Source organism: Belonocnema kinseyi, chromosome 9, assembly GCF_010883055.1.
Source record: "Belonocnema kinseyi isolate 2016_QV_RU_SX_M_011 chromosome 9, B_treatae_v1, whole genome shotgun sequence".
Lineage (NCBI taxonomy): Eukaryota > Metazoa > Arthropoda > Insecta > Hymenoptera > Cynipidae > Belonocnema > Belonocnema kinseyi.
Window position 1 is genome coordinate 41,618,567 of NC_046665.1, and position 17,948 is coordinate 41,636,514.

At 31.6% G+C, this 17,948-nt stretch overlaps 1 protein-coding gene across 1 annotated transcript in view; it reads right to left on the reverse strand.

Moving 5' to 3' along the window:
• LOC117180503 (repressed by EFG1 protein 1-like) overlaps positions 1–17,108 on the reverse strand; it is a 165,810-nt gene extending 148,702 nt beyond the window's left edge. Inside the window, exons 1-2 of the mRNA XM_033372999.1 lie at positions 16,896–17,108; positions 15,861–16,091 (exon numbers count right to left, since the gene is read on the reverse strand). Of these exons, the coding sequence (XP_033228890.1) occupies positions 15,861–16,091; positions 16,896–17,108 (444 nt within the window). The remainder of the gene's footprint in view (positions 1–15,860; positions 16,092–16,895) is intronic.
• Positions 17,109–17,948: the final 840 nt, after the last annotated feature.

Consider the following 17,948-nt stretch of genomic DNA (forward strand, 5'->3'; position numbering starts at 1 on the left):
ATTTTGAAAATACTAAAACGAAAAATCGATCTTTGAACCATGGATTCTCAAAGTTTAGACATTTATTCCACCCATTAGTGAGATTCCAGGTTAATTACAGACACGAAAAGCTTTGGAAAATGGTTCACAAAAAAAATAGGCACGAAAAATCACGTTTTTCTTTGTTTAAACTGCATTTTGGGATAATAAGTAAATTTTTTGAGGAATTTCATTGACACCGTCGGAAAGAGGAGATCTTAAGCAATAAAAGTATATGTGTCACAATTTTTTATAGTGTCGAATAGTCTTAGTTATTGTCCGTTGAAAAGCAGTGTACCGGTAGTGGCGTTTTGGCCGTTTAAGGGTTAACTATATTCCCCTAGGTTTATTATTTTCTCAATAAAATTTTTAATTATTAATGTTTTTAATTAAATTTTTTTTAGAAAATTATTTGTAAGAAAAAGTCTCTTTATCTTCTCAGTGGGTACACAATTTTAGAACGTAACTAGAATGTCCAAAAAAGGTTTCATGGATGTACAAGTCAAAAGGCGTCATTTGAACGTTAAAAAAACTGTCCTAAGTCAGACCAAATAATGTTCTAAAATTGTTTTATGTTCGATATACGTCTTTAAAACGTCCCTGGAACATTTTATGTTTATGGAACGTTATATGGACTGACTTAGGACATTTTTAAGTCGTTCTAAAGATGTTCTTTAACGCGTGTGCCCAATGGGTTTCCATCTCAATGCTAATATTTTTAGAAGAATTAAATTTTTAAAGCCTTGACTGCTGGAAAAATGAAAGTTTTTATACTTTTTAACAGAGATAATGAAATATATGATTGGTTCATTTAAGTTTTATAATTTTAAGTTTCGGAAATTGGCGAATTTGTAATGAATACACAGAGAAATAACTTGCATTTGAAAATATAAACTGTATGTATGTTTTTTGTTAACCTTTAGGCTATTTTTATGCAACTAAAGAATTTAGATTTATGAATTATAAATAAAAATGTCAGTTTCAAGCTTTGGAAAATAGGATACTAGTATCTAGATTTTTGGCAGGGCGAAATATCCCATCGTTGCACGTGCTCTTATCGATCGTGCAGGTTTAATTTGTATAGAAGGTCGACTTTAGAGCTTTAGATTTTCGTCAAAAGGCCGGTCCGCAGGAGTCTTCTGACATTTTGCGAGATCCGTGGGAGTATAAATGGTGGATGCTTCATCGCGTGCTTCAATTTGACGGCGACAGATAGGAGTCTCATGAAATATAAATGTCAAGATTTCCTCGACTTTGTTCGCAGCTACAGCGCATGCACTTCCGGACCAGAATGGAAATTACGAGGAAGGTATCTTGAAGCACCTGAGCGACCTTGACCCTTAGGGCTGGCGCAGTGCTGTGTGCAAAACTCTTGAAACCGCTTAAAACCTACCTGTTTTTAAATGCACTCTTTATCTGTGGCTCTGGGGTGCATGCACTTTAATGCACTTTAGTCACGAGATTGAGCAAACTATAAGGTACTCTATAAGGAGCTGTTCAAAATCTAAACAAAATCTTTGTTCTCAATTCGAATTTTATTATCTGCTTTTCACTTTTCCTTAATCGATTAACAATAATTCATTATTGAATTATCTACCTGTTGAAAGTATTATCTGTTACATATTTATCAACGTTAAGTTCATGAGATGCAGAAGAAAGAATTACGTAGGTGAGAGTGGCTATCAATGGGTACGGTAATTTCCAAAGTCGTAATTATGCATGAACATTACGTGATTCATAACGTTAAATAACGTAAATTAAAAGTTTAGGCACTTATATACATGATGCGAATGTGATACTAAGGATTTTTTACAGTTGATTAGACAAATTTATAATTTTTGCGAAAAATAAATCGTTATAATTTTTAAAGTCATCTGGTTACAGTCGGCTCACGACTATATTTTATTTTGCACTGTGCAAACGAAATTACTTTTGATGAAATTTCAAGCAGAGCTGTGAGAATAGCCGATTTATGTAAAAAGTTGATAAAATAACAAATTTAGTCATGAGTTTACGTTCCCTGCGCTATGAAACCCAGAATTTGATGACTCTTTGTTTTTAACACAGTGTTGACCAAATTTAGCTCATCTAATTTATTTTTTTATGTATTTCTTAAATCATTATTGTTGGAAAAAGTTCAACTAAAAAGTACAAAAAAAGATACTATGTAATTATTTTGTTATCCAGAATTTTTGTTCAGACAATTATTGGTTTGATACTTTTTTACGGAATTTTGATATATTTGCTCAATATTTGTACATAAATCTATATTGTAAAGTTTCATACAAAAATGTTGTAGCTCCTTAGAATAGATTTTCTTCGCCAGGAAATTAATTATTGAGAATAAGAAGATTCTTTTTATTTTAATGGGAAATTTAAAACAAAATGTCAGATGGCTAGAAGATAGAGTTTTTTGTTGATAAAAATTATTTCAAAATCAATAGTTTCTATATTATATCATCAGATAGACAATCTAAAATTATTATTGCTTTTATTTATTATTATTTTTTTATCTCGCTCAAATTTTCATTTAAAAAGTGAAATTAGTAATAATACAAAATTGTTGTATTTCATAGTATCTATTTACTAAAAGAATAGAAAAGAATAGCAAGGAAAATACTTATGATAGGTGATGAAAATTTATAAATTAACTTTAGAATTATTATATAATATTTTTCATAGATAATTAAGCTGCTGCATTTTTGTTAAAAAATACGAATTTCCGACTAAGACACTGAGATAACCTAAAATTGTTAAAATCATAATTTTGAGTTTCGAAGTCAAATGAATTTTGTTTAACAATATCAACTGTATATAAAAAAATAACAAAACTGCAGTATCTGCAGTAATTATCATTAAAGAAGTAATTCTTCACATATTTCACCAGCTGAAGTATTCTTTTGAGAGTACTAATAATTATTTTGGTTCTTCTCTCTTTTCAAAATTTAATAATTTTTAAAATTACAAGTGTTAAAAGTATGGAAAAGAAGAAACTTAAAAATTAACAGATTAATATCTTATAAAGTAAAAACAGTGAAAAATTTGGTTTTATAGGTGAGATTCTTTTAAAATTTCATTTTAATGTTCTTAGTTTTCTATTTAAAAGTACATTTTTTTATATTAAAACAATCGCTTTATTTTCTGTCAGGAATATCTTACGCTTTCTTCAGTATTAATGATTTTATGTCAACCATAAAGGGTTTTAAGTAGTACAAGTCACCCGTAAAGGGTGTCAAATACAGTTGACGTTACTTACCTTGCCGCTATTTACTAGCCGCTTCACCTAACTCTCGGTCGAGCTCTTCCCCCACCACGACCGTGACGTCTCGGCATCCGAGAATTGTTCCGTTCGCTATTTACGTTGCCGTCAAAGGTTTAGGTCTTTTAAGGCAATTTTAAAGTGATAAAAGTCATTATATGCATTGTTAATGAGGCTTATGAAAGAATTTCGAAATCATATAATATTTATGTCTAATGATAATTTCCTTGTCACGTGAGATAACCTCAAGTATGGCAAATTTAATCAAAGGTTTATCAATAATTCGTAAATATTAACCTATTTTTCAGTTTATTCCGCGAGATAACGATGTGCTCACAATTTTTTGGAACCAAATGTGTGATAATTACTTTCACAATATGTATTCTGAAAATCGAACTTTCGCTGTCTGTAAACACTGGTCCGCGCGCGGCAACGTACATAGCGAGCGAAAAAATTCGCATCAAGCAACAAGCACCAAGATTAGACTCCATAGTGTGGGAACATCGTTTCCAGGAAAATTACTCTGCTACGGTCCCATCCTCGGCAAGGTAAATAGCGTCGACTGCAAGTGAGTACTTTTTAACCAATCCATACGATGTCCTAAGTAGTAAACGTTCATTTACTTCAGTCATAAGGGCATAGAATAGAAGGCATTGAATCCTTAAGCCTGGCGGGAGACCTCATATCACAAATATTTTTAATTTAGAAAAATGGGTTTCAAGTACTTCAAGTGATTATAACCCAGTGGGCGCAACATTTTAGAACGTAATTGGAACGTCCTGAAAACGTTTCTTGGACGTACAAGTCAAAAGGCGCCATTTGAACGTTTAAAAAACTGTCCTAAGTCATACCAAATAATGTTCTAAAAACATTTTATATTCGAAATACGTCTTTAAAACGTCTCTGGAACATTGTATGTTTATGGAACGTTATATGGACTGACTTAGGACATTTTTAAGCCGTTCTAAAGATGTTCTTTAACGCGTGTGCCCACTGGGAATTCATATGTACATTATATTTTTCGAATAGTAGCAACTAGAAACATTCAGACATGACATTTTATGCAGTTCAAGTACTTTTAAGTCTGTCATATGGAGTACCAATCGGGGTAAGTCAGTCCAATTCGGCCTGAGTTATAATGTTTGTCAAATAGTCTAAATAATTTTAAGCGAGATACACGGTACGTCGCGTCGAGCAGTAGCAGTAATTTTAAACAAGCCATACAGGATGTCAAGTAGTAAAGGTAATTGAAAGTCAGCCACATAGTGTTTCAAGTAGTAAAGGCAAATTTGTGTTAGTAGTTACCAAGCATTCTTGCTGAATATATCTTTATAATGTAGAGAAATTTTTAAACATTGAACATTTGGCTAACTGTTTGGAAAACTATAATTTGGCTAACTATGGAAAATGCTGAAAAAAATGCGACACTGTTACACTAGTTTTTGTTAGCATGTCGAAAAGGATAAAAAATTTACTAGAAACTTTAATATACTCTCCAAGAAAAAAATAAAAACGAAAAGTTAAGCTAGTCCGCCGTTATTTTTCTAAAAATAGAAAGTAGTAACGGGGTAAGTCTGAGGGTCCTATATCACCCTCACGTGTTACGTGCTCCTTAGTCACGTATACTCTTCCGGAAGAGACGACCTGACCTTGTTCAATGGAAAACGTTAAGGTGGGTCGGGCTTATTTCGAGAAAAAGGGATGGAAAGAAAATACTGCAGATGAAGGTTGTATGGATGGAAAACGAGGACACCCACGTGTTCTTTTCAAAAGAAGCTCTCTTGTGAATATTAAACTTTGGTGTTCTTGCCTGAGACGTTCCTCTTGACTTAAATAAGCATCATTTTTACTTTACTGGTATAAAATTAGGTTCTTTTAATTATGAGATATAATTTTAATTGCCTATCTTTCACATATCATTTTTAGGAATTTCTGTACAAATTTTCGGACGTGTATCTAAAGCTTTACGCAGTAAGGATCTGTAAATTTTACTAAAAAGGAACAGAAATTTCAGAAAAAAAGATATGCATAAAGCTTCAAACACATGTTTCGGATAATTCTCTTAAAATTTAATTATAAAATTTAGTCAGATTGTCTCAATCTGCATTTATATTGCCAAAAAATATAGGCTTCATATTTCTATTAAAATTAATCAATCATATTTTTCATTCCCTATGGATACACATTAGAAAAACCATATACATCACACCAACTGCACCATGACGAGCGTTCGAATTTTGTATGGTTCGATAACGATCGGAATTTCAAGAGCGATTGGAAAGAATGGGAAAAGCGAATGGAAAAGAAAATATCAAGTTACGGTGACAGAAAGGAATGCGCAGGGGATACTATGTACTCCTTTCAGTCACGATAACTTATATTTCTGTTACGATTTAGGAAACATTAAAAAAATATTATTGTAATTTTCATATTTGTGTGTGTGTCAAAAGGATGTTTTTTTTTACAGAAATCTTCTCTCATCCCGAGCAAAATAAAGGACTCGGCTATGAATTCCATCGGCAATCAGCCGGTAACGATGTGCACGAAAATCCAAACCCTGGCGGCCACTAGATGAGGCTCTAACAGTTGGTTGGTGCTACGTTTTGTGTACTCTGTTGTGTGCCCCATATAAGATTTAGTTGAAATATTTTGTTTGCATCATTTGTTATTAAAATTTGTACTTTAATATGGTTTTCTTTCGGCTCTTGCATTTCTCAAAGTTTGAGACCGATATTTTATGTATAAAAAAAGTTCGAAAAATGTCGAGGTTCAGAAAAAAAATGAAATAATTTTCAGTGAAGTTCCTACCCAAATGAAGTATCTAAACGTACTTTATTGTACTCTAATACATTTTCCAACGCAGCCGCCATGACACCTCCCGCGCATTCAAAAGTGTCGGTCCCGTTTGACAAACAGAGGTAAAATTGTGTGCAAATGTGTAATTTCTTAAAGTTAATTTGGATGCCAAAGATGTGCCAGGTGCAAAATTAATAGTAGAATTGCGTGTAGAAGGACACAATTCTACTCAATTAAAAAGATAGCTGCAGTATCGGAAGCAATAGACAAAGGGAAAAAAAGAACGAATTAGTTGCAAGGTGAGGTTACATAATGCCTTTACCCATTTATCGGATGTCTTGCATTAATTACAGTTTCTCACGTGTAATATTGTACTTCTGTCATCAATTTCTCCTTTTCTAAACTCCAGATATGGCTTTCGAAAGTTTATTAAATAAAAATGACAGTTTTCTTAGTATGCATTCCTACAGCTGTTATTTCTACAAAGCCCGTAGCAGCATCGTTTATGAGCTCCAAATACTTTTTTTTTGCACAATATTTCTCTTAATATTGGATTGATTCATTTATTTCACTTTTCGAACCAGGTACCCCTCGTATGAATTAAAAACTAATTATTTTATCACAATAACACTATAAATTCATCATGAAAGATCGAAAATTGAAAGGAATACAGTTATTTGTCAAGCTTGCATGCTCAAAAGTAATTGAAAAGAAAAGGTCTGTTCTGATTGTGTAAAAGAGTGCACGTGATTCAAAACAAAACAAAAAGGTGGTCGATCTTTTTGTTTTAAGACAATTTTTTCTGATGCGAGTGAAAACTTCTTGATTTCAAGAAAAATAGAGCAAAATTGTTTTAAAAGTAAATAAATTACGTTTTTAGCAACCCAATTTCGTAAATTTCAGTTACTACTTTAGTATCAGAAATGTGGTAGGATTGCCCGAACGCTTCAAACCATACATACACAATTATTATGTGATTTTGTTCAAAATTCTGTAATTTGAAGGTCACAGGTATATACAGGCATGACAAGCTCGGAATTACATATAGATAATAATCCTAATTTTATAAAAGCCCGGTTGTTCGCTTTGCCTCGGTTCTTCTGTTTACACCGAAACTTGAACTTAGTTAGCCATTTTGTATAACTACCCCATTTATCTCGTGGACACCACGTTAAAATTCTCTCATGCTCCTCAGCCACCTCAATTTCTATGTAAATGGCATATACTCTCCTTAAGTCGACTCTGGGGTACTCTCGTCAAATCAATCTATACGATTTGTTGAATAAATAGAACTTCTAAGAAAGGCCTTTTATCTCAAATAAACTTGTAATTACAAAAAATTGATTACTTTTGGAAACAAATGAAAAGGTTTAAAATATTTTTTTCTTACATTGCAGTAAGGAATTTCCTTTATGTGGATTACCACATGAAAAGGGCCTTGATGGCCGGTATAGGCTGCTTTCGAGACATGAGTAGTACCAATAGATTAAATATCAGTTCTATAATATGGGAGCTTAGCGTAATTCGGTGTGTCTTTCTAGGTTTCCAGGTTTTTTCTACTGAATATTACGTAAAAGTTTGTGCTAATGACGAAAAAGTAGGAGAAACTGCTCCCTTGTATCATTTTCTGGTTCAGTTAATGGTTAAAATAAAAAATCAAGAATTACGTGGGAAAATAACGAATAATAAAATTGTACTTATGTTGGTTGAAATATGGATTCGACAGTAGCAAATTTCCAGTAAAAGTTGGATTATTCTCAGGGGAGTATTTTTTATGAGAAAGCATTTTTTGATAAATGTGATCAATTTCTAGAAAATATAGATAATAGAAATAAAAAATTCAGATCTGGAATAAAAATCTGTTTTTCTTTTTAGCAAGCAATTTTATCGACAAATTTCAAAAGCTAAAAGATTTTTATCTTTGGGTCTACTTTCACTTTCATGAAGGAAATTTTATTCAGATATTTATATCTATCAAGTTAATGCTTATTTTTAAACGTACATAATTCGACGTGCTATAACCTTGACGATTTCAAATCAAATATTCTGGAAATTTCTACATAATTAAAGTTTCGTTAAAAAAATAGCATTAGATTATTGTAGATCAAATAGTAACTCATTGCGCTATCACCAATAATGAACAAAGTTTCTTTTTCAGCTACTAATAGTCGAAGAGATATGAAATAAAGCTGAATAATTTGCATGAAAATCAAATAATAAAACGGATTTATTCTAAAGTTAATATTACCCATTCTATCTTTATTATTGAAGTTTTTAAATGTTATAGGCCAAATGTAATGAATCCTTATTCCTGATAAAAAGGATTGTTCTTCGGAAGCGCCATGGGCTCGCCATAAGCAATGTCTAAAGGTGTTCGCACAAGAAAACACGTGTGCTATATGCTGGAAACGGCTTACGCACGATCTGTCCGTGCACACACAGACCGCCAACCAATCGCGTGCGATCTGTCGCTCTGCTGCAGTGCGAGCTGGCTATATACCGTTCACCTATCGGTCCGACACTCGAAACAAATTCGCAACGTCGAAAACTTTTGCGTCTCGAGTGGCGGTTCGATATGTGAACGGTACATAGCCAGCCCGCACTGCAGCAACGCGACAGATCGCGCATGAGTGGTTGATACTTTGTGTGCGTACACGGCCGGCTCGAGTGTGAGCTGTTTCCAGCATACTGCGCACGTATTTTCTTGTGCGAAAACCTTAATTTGTAATACACCAAAGGCGTAAACGGTCGGTATTATAAGGAACTCGCGCATCTCGACAAGAAGGGACAGTTCCTTGTAAGAGCGACACGTGTACGCCTTTGGCGTGGAGACTTTAGTGTTTATTTTAGGCCCTGGTGATTTGATAATTAAATCTTGTGTAGAATTTTCTCCTGATTCCGAATATATCGGGTGCACATGGCAAATTCCCGGTCGTTTTGTTGTTATTCGACATTTTCTCTATTTAAATAAAAAATGTCACTTCTCTGAAAGTTATAATATTCTTGAGAATATTTTTTCATAATAGTTTAAAGAAGTGTGGTATGCACAAATTTAATTAATGCTGTGTGTTGATTTACTTGATAGTTCTCGATAAAAACAATAAAATAGAGTTCTAATGCAAAATGCATGGAGAATAGACACATGAAACCCAAAGTCCTGTACATTGACTACACCAAAAGTGAGCATTTTTCTGTCGGATGTCCATAAACGTATCCAAATGTTATAGATCTTCTCAAGCGCGGCATTAGTATGGTCCGGGTTAGATGGCCGCCGGGATGGTTCGTGTACACCGAAAAAATATGTAACTATATTAGTTTAATAATACCTTGAACTAATACGCTTCGCATAAATTAGAACTCAGTAGGTAAAAAAGTCGAACTGGATTTCTTCATTTAATTTGTAATTTTATCGGTTTGAGTATCGAACCGACGCCTATAGCAATACCGAATTACATCGATTAAGTAAGTATTAAAATGGAGCAGTTCTTCATGTAGAACTCGCAACGTTCATAAGTGGAATGTCAGCTGTTCTAAAGCATCGAAACAGATACTGTTCCACTTTTGTATCGGGTACGCAACGAAATTTGAATCACAGTGCATCGATATAGATATACTGGCTATGCTTCGCTCCGTTCGATTCTGCTGGTTGGAATGACGACGAACAGCGAGGATCCAACGAATCTGTAACTTAGGAGCTTCGTATGAGCATTACACTGAGTTGAGGCGCCGCACAGATATAAACTTACTATCAGCCAGAATTATTGCGCATGCACTCATAGAATATAATTCATTTTAATAATATTTAACTTAATTATTATAAACAATTTTTATAAAAAAATTCTTATTAGTTTTTTTTTATCATAGAAAAAACCGTTTATTTCACGCTAGTTGCTAATATTTTTCATAAGAGTCATAATTTGTAACAAAAAAATTAGCATGAGTTAACAACTATTGTTTTTCTAAACATTTCTATAAAGAAATTCTTTATAAACGAGTTTTTCTCATAGCTGAATTGATTTTTCTGAACAAAAGTGATGCTCAATTGTCTTTAAAGCCATTTATATACTTTCAGCTTTATCAAACATAAACAATATAGATTGTTTATAAAAATTTAGTTAAACAAGTCTCCTAATCGGCCGTTTCCTAGTAGAAAAAAATGTTTTTTTTTTCTTCAACAATTATTAGAGTGACATTTATTGCAGTGACTAACCAACGAATGAATGCATGTGCAATAATTCCGGCTAATAGTGAGTTTCTATCTGTATTTTTTCTTGAGATAAAAATTCACAAAGCTAAAATGGTCAATTTTGTCACTTTATTTGTTTATATATTATTGCTCTGTGAAAAAAATTTAAAAAAAAACAAACCACAATTCTTTTAAAAATTAATTGCTAAGCATTTCTAAAAAAAAACTTTTAAATCGGTTAAAAAATACGACCTGTGGGCGATTATGAACAGTAAATTCCTATTCCAGACCACTCTGCGCCGGACAAAATGTGTTGGGAAAAATTAAAGAATAATGATTTAAATATCAAATCTCGTGTGCTCTCAAATTCAAACGTTACAGATTCGTTGGATCGTCGATGTTCGTCGTCATTCGAACCAGCAGAGTCGAACGGAGCGAAGCATAGCGAGTATATCTATATCGACGCACTGTGCTTCAAATTTCGTTATGTACCCGATTCATAAGTGGAACAGTATCTGTTTCGATGCTTTAGAATAGCTGATATTCAACTTATGAATGTTTCGAGTTTTCCATGAAGAACTGCTCCATTTCAGAGCTAATTTAATCGATTTAATTCGGTATTGCTTTAGCGTCGGTTCTATACTCAAACCGATAAAATTACAAATGAAACGAAGAGATCCCGTGCGACTTTTTTACCTACTGAGTTCTAATTTGTGCAAAGTGTATTAGTTCAAGGTATTACTGAACCAATATAGTTACATATTTTTTCGGCGTAAATATAACCTCACGGCTCAAAAAAAGTTCCTAAATCGTCGAAACAATTTGTTGAGTCATAAGCCATGTAAAGAATATTCAAATATAAATACTGCTATATTTAAGCAAAAATTTGATACAGTGCAGGATCACTACGATTTCACATACCTCAAAAAAGATGTTTCGCGAGGAATAAAATTATTTGAATCTTTTTTATATAAATAAGAATTTATCTATATGAATGAAATATGACGACTGTAAATATTGCAAAATGTTTTAATGACAACATAGGCACCTGCCATTTAAATCACCTGCCACACTAGCGTTATACACAGGAATGGCAAGTATTGTCCATAATATACATACGGAAAAAATTTTCTAATTTTCGATTACACTACTTTGGTAACCTTACATCTATTCTCCCTGGAAAAACCCTTGCTACATTCTATTTTTTATTATTTCACACTTTCCTTGTAATCATATAGTACTCGCTGATACGAAAACAATTTGTTTTCAAATTTTTTCCATTAGACTATAAGTTTATCATTTACAAAGTTCGAAATAAATACAAACTTTTCAGGTCTGTGTGTACGAGTGTTAGTAACAGAATCAGTGGGTGGCTTGGAAGCTGCAGGTTTAAAACCTCGACTGAACCTACACACATAGGCGCACACTCGCTCGCACAGACGTGAAAAGATTGTATTTATTTCGAATTTTGTAAAAATTAAACTAATAGTCGAATTGAAAGAATTTCAAAAGAAATCGTCTTCATCCTAGCGAGTACTATATGATTAAAAAGCAAAGGTGAAATGATAAAAAAATATACTATAGAAATAGTTTTTCATTAAAACGCAATTTTAATGTTTTTATCAAAAACTATTAATTAAATCAACATACAACATGAACCGGGAATTTGCTATGTGCACCCGACATATTCGAAATCAGGCGAACATTCTGCATACTAATCAATCATCAAATCATCAGGACCTGAAATGGATACAAAATCTCCTCTTCGGATCCCAGGCTATATGGAGTCCTTGTAACTTCCTGAAAACCATCCTTTGTAACAGTCATTATGAACCATTGCATTTTATCCAAAAAATAAACTCTAATGACAGACAAAGAGTAAGTAATGGAAATATTAAATAAAGCCGTTTTATTATTTAATTTTTATGAAAATCATTTCGTTTTATAATGAGTCTCTGCGATTTTTAGAAAATGAAAAGAAGACTTTTTTTATTATTATCCATAGCACAAAGAGTTAATAGCTGATCTAAATTAGCTCATGCTAATTTTTGAAATGAAGCCTTACATTATTGATGTACAAATTTCCAGAAGATTTAATTAAAAATCGCTAAAGGTATAGCACGTTAAAGTATCTACATTCTAAAATGAGCATTAACATTGTCTCTGTATTTTTCCATTTTTTAATCGAGTTTTTCTCAAAATTAATCACCTTTATGAAAACATGTTGTTTTCGTAAAAGATGCTTCTTTTGTCAAAATCTTTTTGATGTGCAATCAATATTAAAAAAAAAGAAAACACAGTTTTAGATTTTTTGGTATTTCAACGTAATTTTTAATTTTTTATAGAAATTTCATTGATCAACAGCTAAATTGCGCTGATTTGCCTTCTAGATTGTTGTCAGAAATATAAAGCTAAGTTAATTGATAAAAAATTTGATAAATTTGTATGATCTGGGTTCATAATATTTTAGTTAGTGTTGATTGTGATCGCAATCGGTCTTCAAGTACTATAAAATATAATTAAGAATCATAAAGTTCTTAAAGTAAAAATATTAAGAAGAAATATTAATTGGCTCTTAGTCAAACCAATTTCATCAGTTTAAAGAAATGGTTTTTAACACCTATACAATATTTTCTTTATTTACATTCTCATCTCAATGAAAAGGTATTGGTTTTTTGTAAACAATGACTTTCGTAGATTCCATTAAATGTCGATGTTTATAGGCCCCCTAAGATAGAAAAAATAGTTTTTACGTGATGCCTGTCTGTCGCTGTCGTTTTTGTCTGTATATTGGATAATTTTGGAAACCTACTGAGATTCGATTGTCCCTTTGCACACTTTTTGACGATGTAAAAATAAAGGATGAGTTTGTTAGCCAGCTATTGCGGATAAAAATTCAAAAAGTTAGTGTATTTTGAAAGTTTTTGACACCATTTTTTTCAAGATTTGAATATTATATGTGGAGCTATTTATATTACTTGAAAAGTTGAACAATTTATTTTGATGACTTTTTCCGATACAAATAAAATTGTCAGAGTTATAGAATTTTCAAAAACCAAAAAAAAAAGAAGACAAAAATTTAAATTTTTTGCCAAACGACGAACGGTTCGAAAAAATTCAAGAGGAGAAAACCGTTGCTTTTTGAAAGTCCTAAAAGATTTTTCCGAACGATTGATTAATTTTAAAGTTATTATAGTTTAAAATCATAACATGTTAAACATCTTGAAGATTTGCAATTGAAGATTCTTCAATTCCTAATGTGTATAATCCAGAAAGATTTAATTTTCAATGTTTTTTAATAGTTCAATTAAGAATACTTATAACTGCAAACTCTTTAATTTTAAAGATGCATAAATAAAAATTCCTAAATTTGGATGATTTTGAAGATTTAGGTAGTTGTTGCTCCAACAGGCTGATATCTGAAAAAATAGTTTTTCGATGATTTTAAGAATAAAAATATTATGACTCATGTCATTTAAAATAAAAAACATGATTTTGTATCAAAAATGTCGAAATTCAAGAAAATTACATTTTAATAAATAACAGCTTATTTTTACCCAGAAATAATTCTCTAGAACTCTACTGTTTCCAATTTTATGAATGATTGAATAATCTTAAAATATAACTATTTGTTTAAAATTTTTTTGTTGTTGAAAAAATGGTGGCAACGATTTCAGCTATAGAAAAGTTTACTTTCAAAATTGGAAACAGTAGAGTTTTAGACAATTTCTTCCTGAAAAAAGCCTTTATCAAAATGCAATCATGTTTCAAAATTTGGTAAGAAGTGGCAGTCAGAAGAAATTCAATTGCAAAAAAAATGGTTAAAACCAATGTTTTTTTGTGAATTTTATCATTTTTCATAAAAAATATTGTTTTAACTTGATTCTTAAAGTCATAGAAAAACTATTTTTCTCAGATATCTGACTTTTGGCATGAGAACTACCTTGAAGGTCCAGACTGTTCAATCATAACTCGTTTAAATTGAAAATTTTCAAATGTAAATTATCAGACTCACAGAATTTTTAATTGAAAACTTGCATAATTTGAAACTTCTTGATTTTAAAGATGTAATTTTAATTTTTTAGCTATTGAATTAGAAGTGATTTAATTTTAATATTTATATTTTGGCGTCAGGTTATTAAAATTGTTTGCAAGATGTAGTTTAATAATAAATATTTACAATGAAAAATTCTTCAATTTCTAACATTTGCAATTAAAGATTGTTCCATTTAAAAAATATATAAATCAAAATTCTAAAATTTGGATGATTTTAAAGATCAAACATAAAGTTGGAATGAATCTTTCTTGAATTTTCAACATATATAATAAAAAATTACTGAATTTTTAAAATTTAGATTTGAAAAGTATTTAATTTTAAAGGTTTTTAAATAGTTAAGTTTTGAAGAGCTACAATGGAATATTCTTTAATTTTAACGATTTGTAATCTTAGATTATTTAATTCTTAAAAGTAACTATTGAAAATTCATTAATTTGGCATATTTATACTTTAAAATGATGTAATTTTGGACTTTTTCTTCAAATTTGTAGTTTAATTTTAAAGATAAACAGTGGAAAATTCTTCTATTTTTTAAATTTGCAATGAAAGATTCTTTAATATGAATTGTGTATAATAGTGAATAATGCACTTTGGATGCTTTTTTCATGTATTTTTTTTAAGATTCAAAATAGAAATTTATTTAATTGTACAAATATGCAATTGAAAATTCTTAAGTTGTGAACAATAAAAAAGACAGCGCAGATTTTATTTTTTAACATTTTTATAATTATTCACAAATGTCTTTCTATATAAAGAAGGAATGGCAATACAAGTTTTTCGGATAGTAAGTAACTAAATTTATTTAGTATAACAGAGCTGAGAAAATGTGAGAAAATTACGTAACATATGTCGGAGGGAGAGTTCTACGGCCTACGCTGTTAAATGGAGGATGGAGGAATAAAACATTGGAAAAAATGTATAAGATATTTTATGGATGGCTCTCAAACGCACGTGTTACATTTGTCGTTTAAATAAAAAAATTTATCTACTTTCGATCACTTTCGGGACATTAGTATAGTGTAAAGAGATGAAAGTATGATTTTCTATAGAAATCTCAAAATCGTTACTTTTGACCTTTTGTTTTACCACGCTCGAAAAAGTGATCCCTTCCAATCAAAGCTTCTAACTTCTAATCTGGTTTCACAATTTAAACAGAATTATATCCACAACAGCCATTTTCTTTAATTGAAATGAGCAGAATTGAAGCAAATGTACTCAAATGTATCTTAAAATATTTAAATCTGTTGGAATATTAAATAGGTAGGTAATATTAAATCCCCTCTGTGATTTCAAAACCTAATCCTATTAATTAAATCCCCAAAATTCTTATATGTTAATTATTCTCCTTGCATAAAATGGATATAATAATTTTACGATATTTTAATTCGTGGTTGCAGTTTTCAAAGGTCATAATAATGAGTGAAAACTACATTTTTGATAAAAAATTGGTATAATCATAATTTTCCATCACTTTTCTCCTTTTCAGTGTTATTGTGCAGCAATTTTTTCGTGTAAAGTCTCAAACGAAAATTAAATTTACTCACTTTCTTCCAAAGTTTCGGTCGATTGTCAAGGTCATGAAGCTGCTCGGTATTCAACGCAACTGACGTCGAAGCCGATCCTCCAGGATCCGTCACTGGATTAACTTTACACAATTTGGATTGTTCCACTCTTTTTCTCAAATTTTCGAGAGCCTGAGCTTCTTCTCGTTTCCTAGAAGGGGGCCAATTTGGCCCGGCAACTTGAATAAAACTAATTCCCGCACACGGATCCTCCTAAAACATTGAATTGGATTTCTGAAATGTTTATTTGATAAAGCTAAAACTAATACATTTTTCCTATGTAAAAAAATCACTTTCTCATCATTAAGATTGGGCCTTCTTAAACAAACTATCATCTAATGTTTGTTGAATACATTGTGGACTCAAAATTTTCTTGTTTTTAAAAAAAATGTGACAGTAACAATTATTTTTGGATAAAGATATTTTTTACAAATTGGGAATGCCTAGTAAACCTAAAAAATTATGGTTTAATTTTTTTATCGTCAAGTAGATTGGATCTCTAGATTTCTGGTTTTAACTTACAGGAAAACTTTTTTATTTGCGTTCCATAAATCATAATACGGTTAAAGAGAAAAATATTTCTGTTCTATGAAAAAACATTTACAAGGTAAGGCTGAAGAGAATTTCTTATAAAAAATGCATCGAACTCTGAGAAATGAATATCATTATTATTAAAATAATGTCTTTGAATTTGAATAATTTTAAATTTCTCACTCAAGAAATATCCTCAAATATAAAAATGACAAATGAATTTTTTAATTGAGACAAAAAAGAATTTAGACAAAATTAATTATTTATTTTTTTAAACTGTTTCGTTCTTATATTACAATTATTGTCAAAGTACGTGATTCAGTACAAACCTCCCTCTATGAAAAAGCAAAAATATGCAAGACTGAAAGCCTGATTCTTGTTTCTGACTTCGATTCCTTGTAGCCCCGATTATAATGCTTTAGTTATATGTCATAATCCTTATTTATTATTATTAATTTTATTATAAATAATATGTAATTACAAGACCTTTTGATTGCTGTTGGAAGAACTATGATCAGTCAGGTGAGCGGCCTGACTAAGTAGTCGACGACTCGAACTGGATCGGTTTCGATTAATGGTTTCTTTTTGAATTGCGTACTCAATAAAATAACTTTCGATTTCCTCGTCGCGTTGAAATGCCGGCAGGAGCTCCGCTGTTTCTTCCGCGTCCGTCGCGACATTCATCTCACGAAGCTCCATCGCAGCGGACTGAATGCAAGAAGCTTCTGCACCAAAGCGAAACGCGGTTGCTCTGACTTCCCCAACTCCCAACCCTCAAACCCCTAATGCCTCCACCCACGAATACTGGCTGTTCACCAACCCCTCCACGCCATTGCCTCGTCTGCTACCAATATCAGCAGATCCGTAAAACTGGAAATACACGATTTTTTATTATTATTATTATTAAATTGATTCATAAAGTATATTGTTTGACAGTCAGCATAAGGTTATACAAACAAGATAAACTTAATTTGATTTAAAGGGGAGAGTACTATATTTGGGCTGACCAAATTTTAAGACGCTTTCCAATAAAATGGTTGAAGCTTGTGTTGGCCCCTTCCCCACACCCAGTCAGGTTGGGTTACCAGATGCGCTGATTTATCAGCAAGTGTGCTGATTTTTAACCGAAACGGCAATTGTTCCATTTTTCTTACACATATTTTCGTTTTTTAAATGCGTTTTGAAAAAAATTTCTCGGGAACAGAATGTCAAAGAAGAATTTTTTTCTTGGTCTCAATACATTTGATAAATCGGGAATAGGAGTAGTTTCTTTTAATGGAGTTTGGTTAGGTGAGATTTGGTTAGCTATTTAATGGATGCACACGGCCATGTGCGAATTTTTCACGAGACCCATTTGGTAACCCTACATTACGGTTTACTTATATTTGAACGACCCCTTTCCTAAATAAGAAAGTACTGTTTTTATGTAAGAATAACCTGCACCATTTTTAGTCAAATAATTCTTTTTTGAGACCTCTTGATTTAGAAATGGTAGTTAATGTGACAGGCGCGTAAAATGGTGTTTTTTTAGGCGAATAG